The sequence below is a fragment of the Alligator sinensis genome, unplaced genomic scaffold (assembly GCF_000455745.1).
Source record: "Alligator sinensis unplaced genomic scaffold, ASM45574v1 scaffold390_1, whole genome shotgun sequence".
Classification (NCBI taxonomy): Eukaryota; Metazoa; Chordata; order Crocodylia; family Alligatoridae; genus Alligator; species Alligator sinensis.
Window position 1 is genome coordinate 504,360 of NW_005842890.1, and position 7,052 is coordinate 511,411.

At 60.2% G+C, this 7,052-nt stretch overlaps 1 protein-coding gene across 1 annotated transcript in view; it reads left to right on the plus strand.

Annotated features, from left to right (window-relative positions):
* CUL9 (cullin 9) overlaps nucleotides 1–7,052 on the plus strand; it is an 85,329-nt gene that overhangs the window by 46,623 nt on the left and 31,654 nt on the right. Inside the window, 11 exon segments of the mRNA XM_025192092.1 lie at nucleotides 901–1,034; nucleotides 1,116–1,301; nucleotides 2,306–2,412; nucleotides 2,575–2,757; nucleotides 3,363–3,520; nucleotides 4,551–4,773; nucleotides 4,896–5,067; nucleotides 5,687–5,832; nucleotides 6,191–6,308; nucleotides 6,674–6,870; nucleotides 6,957–7,052. The exon segment at nucleotides 6,957–7,052 is cut by the window's right edge and continues 182 nt beyond it. Coding sequence (XP_025047877.1) covers nucleotides 901–1,034; nucleotides 1,116–1,301; nucleotides 2,306–2,412; nucleotides 2,575–2,757; nucleotides 3,363–3,520; nucleotides 4,551–4,773; nucleotides 4,896–5,067; nucleotides 5,687–5,832; nucleotides 6,191–6,308; nucleotides 6,674–6,870; nucleotides 6,957–7,052 — 1,720 coding nt within the window.

Here is a 7,052-nt window from a genome sequence, read left to right on the forward strand (position 1 = left end):
TGTCTTGCTGGTAGATCATGGTGGAAGGTAAAGGAAGTGGCAAGGCTGACCTGTGTGGAGGCAGAGGTCTCAGCCTGGGGCTGTAGGGGTTGATACATGGGGAGGGGCAGGGCAGGTGCAGGCCCCCAGTGTCTTGCCGGGGTCATGAGGCCCAGTATTGTTTTGTTCTGTTGTGAGCCCAGAGCCATGCACTTCTGGCCAGGAGGCTTGGCAGCTGTTCTTGGCCTTGAGAGCGTAGTCTTTACTGGCTGAGACAAAAGCTTGAGAAGATTCAGGGGGTTTTGACATGCTGGAGGGGCAACATGGGGAGCACTGCCCAGCTGTCCCCCATTGAAGACATCCCTTGGTGACAGGAAGTGGGAGTGGTGGTGATCAGTGAAGAGGCATATAGCAGCTTGGGTTGCCTGGCCTGGTGGAAGGGCTCTAGCTGCTAGTTGGAGCTGTGGAGAGGAAAAGAGCTTTTTGTGGAGAGGGCAAGTAGAGCTAGGGGAAGTGCAGCTGGGTCCCCAGGAAGGGGACCGCCCTTCTGAGGCAACAACAGAGTTGCCCCAGGACAGGTCTGGAGACCCATTGGCCACGGGAATTTGCTGGGTGGGGTGGGGGTGCCCCAGAGCCCAGCAGTCCTGCCCCAAATCCTGGCAGGCATGGGACGCAACAAGCTGGGCCCCATGACCCAGGGTCCTGCTCAGGTTCAGCTGCTGTGCTGCCTGGTGTCTCCCTGCCCTCTTCATGTCTGGTGCTAGGTCAGCACCTTGCCCTGCCTGTCCTTGCCACTGTTTTCTGCCCCCATTCTCCACTGCTGCCCTGGCCAGCCAAGCCCTGCATCCCTGCCCAGAGCATGTCCTGGGTGTTTCCCTGCACCCCTGCTGATGCTCTCTTGGCAACTCTCTGTTGTTGCAGGCTGAACAGTGCGCTGCGGCACGAGCAGGTGTTTGCTGAATATTTCCTCCCTGATGAAGAGGCAGCCCAGGCTCTGGGCAGGACCTGCTGGGAGGCCCTCATCAACCCGCTGGTGCAGAGCATCACCAGCCCAGGTAACAGCTCCCCCTGCCTGTCCCCTCTTGCTGTGACCCTGCCACACAGATTGTCTGGCTCAGGCTCTGTCCCCCTTCCAGACTCCAGTGGCATCAGCCCCCTCGCCTGGCTCCTCAGCGAGTATCTGGAGAACTTGGAGACGGCTCGCCACGCCAAGAGTCATGCCACCATCTTCAACTCCCGTGTACGCCGCCTCAGCCACCTGCTGGTGCACGTGGACCCCAGCACCCCAGAGCCCGAGGAGCTGCGACCGCCCGTCCGAGGAAGTAAGGGCCTGGGCAGGCCAGAGCAGGGGGTTCCTCGGGCTGCAGTTGCAGGTGGGCAGAGGCAGGTGCAGTTCCCATGGGGGCGGGTGCTGCTTGCATGGTGAGGCTGGCAGCACATCGTGTGTCCACACCAAGAGCCACAGCAGCAGAGGTGCTTTCTGTTGGCAAAGGAACCATGTTCCCCACCCAGCAGAGCAGGCTTCTCTTGCCCCTCAGCAGGCAGTGTCAGGCATGTCTACACCTTCTCCAGCTGCCACGGGTCCCATGGCCGCCAAGCAGGTTCCCCTCATGCCACTGAGTGAGCATGCGTGTGGCCAGGGCTTGCTTGGGGTAGTGGCCCTGTTCTGGCAGAGGCTCTCCTCTCCAGACAGGGCCTGGACACACTCTCAGCTGCCTCCTGCCCATGGGACCTGCTCTGCTGGGGGGCCAGGTTCGGGCTGGTGGCAGAGGCTCGGTGCAGCTCCTTCAGGTGCAGATGCCTCTGTGGAAATGCTGCAGGGGCAGGGTGAGTCCAGGGCTTCTGAGAGAGCCAGAGCAGCAAGGTGATTCCTCTCCTCTCCTCTGGCCAGGTGGACAGAAGTGCCAGCTTGCCAGGCCTCTTTGAGGAGAGGTGGCCTCCCTGACCCACACAGCACCCTTGGCATGTAGTGCCTGTTGGGCTGGCACCCATTGGGAGGGGCCATTGTCCTTGCAGAGCTCCCACTTAATGCTGGTTCCTGCCTGGGCTCACACCTTTGCCACGGGCTCCCAGCACATGGCTGGCTGTGCTGTTGCTGGCAGGGGTGGGGAGGTAATGCAGGCATGTCAGAGGGTGAGGAGCTCTGGTTCCAGGTGGCTCTTCAATGCACCACATGAGCTTCAGCTCTATCCCCCTGGGGTGGCAAGGGCCATGGACATGCCTAGCTCCAGATCCCTCCCACAGCAGCTGAGCCAAGCTGCTGCTTTGGAGCATGAAGGGCTGCTCTCTGTGGGCTGTACTCACTCTGGGTCCGGTTCTTTGACAGATGGGAAGAACAAGGAGGCAGTCTGTGGAGCTGTGAAGGTGTCAGGGAAGAAGCCTGGCAGCCTGGTGGGCATCACGCAGTGCTGGAGAGGCGTTGTGCAGCAGCAGGTGTGTGTGCACAGCTGTGGGGACAGGGCTTGGGCAGCAGGAGCAGGATGTAGCACGAGTGCACAGCTGCAGTGGGGGAGCTGTTCTGGCCCCAGCTGTTCTGCACAGAGCATGGTCCTGGGTGGGGCTGCCTATGACAGCATGGTTGCCCCCCCCGTGCAGGTGAAGCGGTTCTTGGAAACCTCATGGCAGGCCCCAGACTTTGTGGAGCGCTACTGTGGTGTGTACCAGCGTCTGCATAGCTCCATGGAGGAGCTGTTTGGGCAGCAGATGGCCTTTGCACTGGCCCTCCGCCAGGGCTTCTCAGGGGCGCTGCTGCAGCTCTCCTTCCTAACAGCCATGCATGTGAGTAGGACTCAGCCCTTTGCAGGGGGAGGGCAGCTAGTGGGATGGCCCTTATCCTGGGACAAACTGGGAGCTCAGTGGAGGATTGGGCTGCTCTGCTGGTCACTAAGCCCTTGGGCAGGAGAGCAGGGACTGTGCCTGTTCCCAGGTTGGGCTGTGCCCTGGCCTTTCTGCTGCCAGCCTGGGCCAAGGCCCTTCATGGTTTCTCTGCAGTCTGCCTGCCCTCTGGGATGCTACCAGCCCCCACTGCTCTGTGTCTGCTGGGTGACCCCTGTGGTGAGCCCTGCTCCTGTCTGGGTCCAGCAGGTATAGAGTCCTGTCATGTCCCTTGCCTGTGCCCAGGCACACATGCAGCTCCCATTGCTGCTCTTGTTGCACACATGCAGTTCTCCTGCTTCTGTTCTTGTGCTGCCTTAGTGTGACCCCTGCCAGGGAAGGGACCCCATTGTCCGAACTTGAGGAGAATTCTGTGGGGGAGCACTCTCCTGTCCCGTCTTTCCCTGAATGTCTTTGTAGGGAAGCATGTCTCTGCCTGGCCTCCTACTGTCATGGGGTGGAGCCTCCAGCCTGGAGTTCCACCCTGACCATGGGCGCTGTCCCCCCAGGTGAGTGAGCAGTTTGCCCGCTACATCGACCAGCAGATCCAGGAGAGTTGCGCTGATGCAGCCAGTGTAGAGACGCTGCAACGGCTGCAGCGGAGCCTGGAGCCCATCCTCTTCCTCTCAGGCCTGGAGCTCGCCAACACCTTTGAGCACTTCTACCGGTGAGGAGACGCAGGCAAGGGCCAGCCAAGGAGGAGCGGGGCTGTGAGGGTTCCCCAGGTCAGAGGGGCTGGGGTTCAGGTCAGACTGCTGACTGAGGCTGTGGGAGCTTCTGGGGGAAGGGAGTGGGCCCTGGACTGAGCTCCACAGAAGCCTGCTGGGCCCTCTGCTGCCAGCCCCAGCACCCAGGTTCTCTCTGTGGCTTGCAGCAGCCTGGGTAGGCATCAACCAATGGCAGTTCTCTGGGGCTTTCCCCCTTCCCTCCCCTCTGGGGTTGCTCATGCTCCAGGGAGGAGGCTGGTCTGGCAGGGGCTGGGTTCCATGGCCTCTAGCACCGTCCACTGTGGAAATTGAGAATCTGGCAGAGACAGCCGGATTGGTCCTGGGGGCACCTGCCTTTGGCCGTGACAGAGAGAGTTGCGCTGATGCAGCCAGTGTAGAGACGCTGCAACGGCTGCAGCGGAGCCTGGAGCCCATCCTCTTCCTCTCAGGCCTGGAGCTCGCCAACACCTTTGAGCACTTCTACCGGTGAGGAGACGCAGGCAAGGGCCAGGCAAGGAGGTCAGAGGGGCTGGGGTTCAGGTCAGACTGCTGACTGAGGCTGTGGGAGCTTCTGGGGGAAGGGAGTGGGCCCTGGACTGAGCTCCACAGAAGCCTGCTGGGCCCTCTGCTGCCCGCCCCAGCACCCAGGTTCTCTCTGTGGCTTGCAGCAGCCTGGGTAGGCATGTCCCCTGGGGTTGCTCATTCTCCAGGTGCAGGGAGAAATCAGACCAGCGAGGCTGGTTTGGCAGGGGCTGGGCTTTATGGCCTCCAGCACCACCCACTATGGAACTGGGGATCTGGCATGGACTTAACTGGGTTGGCCCTGGGGGCACCTGCCTTTGGCCGTGACAGAGGAGGAGGGCATGGGGTTCCTGCGTCTGGCACGTGGGGGTTGGGCTTTTGGTTCTGGGAAGGCAGAGACAGGTCTAGGGGATGCCTTTGTTGCGGGTTGCTGGGACCGGGGTTGTCTGAAGTTGGTTGCTGTTGCAGGTATTACCTGGGTGACCGGCTCCTGGCCCAGGGCAAGGTGTGGCTGGAGGTGGCTATTGTGGAGCATATCGGGCTCTGCTTCCCCAACCGCTTCCCCCAGCAAATGTTGAAGAACCTGAGTGAGTCAGCGGAGCTGCAGCAGCAGTTTCACCTCTTCCAGCTGCAGCAGCTGGACAAATGTCTGCTGGAGCTGGATGCAAGGCAGGAGGACCCAGAAGATGAGGTGGGCCTGAGAGGGGTGGGGTGGGGGTTGTGCAGGGGCTGCCGCCTTTTCCCAGAGGGGTCATGCCCAAGTAGGCTGTTGCCCCTGTGGGCTCTTGAGCAGATTCCTGCATCTGCCCACAGGTGATGGAGGAGGAGCCTTCCCTGCTGGCAGTGGAGCCAAAACTGCAGGTGCTGGCTCTGTCCCCACGCTGCTGGACCATCTCTTCACTCTGCCATCTGGATGACCCCGGCCGGTTTTTCCCACCACCTCTTGCCTCCTACCTGGCCAAGTTCACTGACTTCTACACAAAGAGTGAGCCTAGACCAGGGTCAGCCTTGCTGGGGCTGGGTCTGCTGGGGGCACCCTGCTCCCTGTGGGAGTGTCTCTGGAGAGGCTGTGGGGCCTGAGGGGTGGTGAGCGGGTAATGCTGCCCATGGATAGGGTCACCATATGGGACAGTGTGAAATCTGGGACATTGCCCGCCCTCCCCACTCCCTCCCTTTGCAGGTAAAGGTAGAGTCAGGGCACCACTGGTATTACTACTGGGGCAGCTAAGGAGTCAATGTCCTGTTAATGATCCATTGTTTTCTTCAGAGGTGTTAATGATCCCCTTTTTAATCTTCATTCCCCTAGTTAAGCTAACCTATTAGGGCAATGTAGCTGTCTGCTAGAGCTTCCCATTTCACTGCTCCTGCCCCTCCACCTCCCTGCCCTGCACCCTGGATGCTTGTTTTAATTTTCACTGGTTGGCCGGGACTGGCTTTCAAATTCCAGGACTCTCCCGGCTAATCCAAGACGTAGAGTTACCCTACCTGTGGGCAACCCTTGCTGGGGCCTGTCCAGGAGATGCTCGGTATGAGCTCTGGCTGGGGGTGCGTGGGTAGGGCCTGCCTGCAGGGGTGTGTGATGGGATCAGCCATGTCTCTTGCAGGTCAGAACTGGTTTGGGCTGGAGCACATGAAGCCACGGCACCTGCAGTGGACGTGGCTGGGCCACGCCGAGCTGCAGTTTGTGGATAGCACCTTGCACGTCTCCACCTTGCAGATGTACATCCTGCTGTGCTTCAACAGTGCTGAGGTGGGGAGTGCATCAACCTCTGTCACCCCTGCCGGTCCCCCAGAGCAGTGCTGCCTTCTCCTCTAGGTCCAGCTTCCTTGGGACAGCTTCCCTTCACCCCTTCCCTGGGGCAAAGGCACCTTGCCCAGCCCTGCAGGGCAGGAAACGATGGCCCCATAGTCCTCAGGGTGGACCCTGGCTTCCTGCTCTGAGGCCCCCCAGCCTGTCCTTGCTCTGGTTGCCTCTGCCTGACCCTTCACAGTTTCTGCTGGAGCATTGGTGTCCTTCTGTGTCCTCCCTTGCAGAGAGGATGTAATGGGAAATGTGGCCACCTCTTCCAGCCTTGGCCCTCTGCTACCTGCCCCCTTTGCTATTCCAGGAAGTTGCTGTGGAAACCCTGGTACAGGCCACGGGACTCTCTCCGGTCCTGCTGAGCCATGCATTGAAGCCCCTGACAGGCAGGGATGGGATCCTGACTCAGAGCCACCCTTCTGGGGGTGAGTATGAATGGGCAGCGCTGGGGGGAGACCCAAGAAAGTGTGTGTTGTGGGACTCGTGTTCAGGAGCCAGTTACCATGTGAGGGACTGAAGTGCTTGGTTACCTGTGCAGGGTGGGGGGCCAGGCAGGAGTGTTTCTGAAGGGGGCCTGTAGCTGTGCCTGTACCATGCATATAGAGGACCTGGTATTTGTGTAGGCCTATGCAGAGGGTGTGGGGTGCGTGGGGCAGGACTTGCCCCAAGTGGGTTGCAGCCTGGGATTTGTCAGGTGGATGAAGTGGGGCTTAGATCCCTGAGCTGGGTGGGGATGGAGGTCCAGTCCACAAGTACTACTGATCTTGGCCTGTGCGTGTCTCTGTCGTAGGGATCCTGCAGCTGAATGAGGCAGCCTTGTTGCGGGGCTCTGGCCAGCACCTGTGGCTGCTGCCCAGGCAGACATACCTTAACGTGAAGGAGGATGAGGGAAGCACCCTGGAGAGGAAGAGGAACATCATCTGCTGCCTCACTGTCCAGATTCTGAAGGAGGAGAAGCAGCTGCACATTGATAACCTTGTTTTCAGGGTATGGAGAAGGGGCTGCCTGGCCTGGCTGTTCTGTTTCCTGGCAGGGTCAGGAGTAACTCCTGGCTTTCTCTCCTATTGCCTTAGGTGATTGATGCCTGTCAGAAGTGGGAGGCTGGGGCAACTCCAAAGTTCCTGAGCTTCTGCTGCAACAGCACAGACGTGCTGTCATGCATCCTGCTG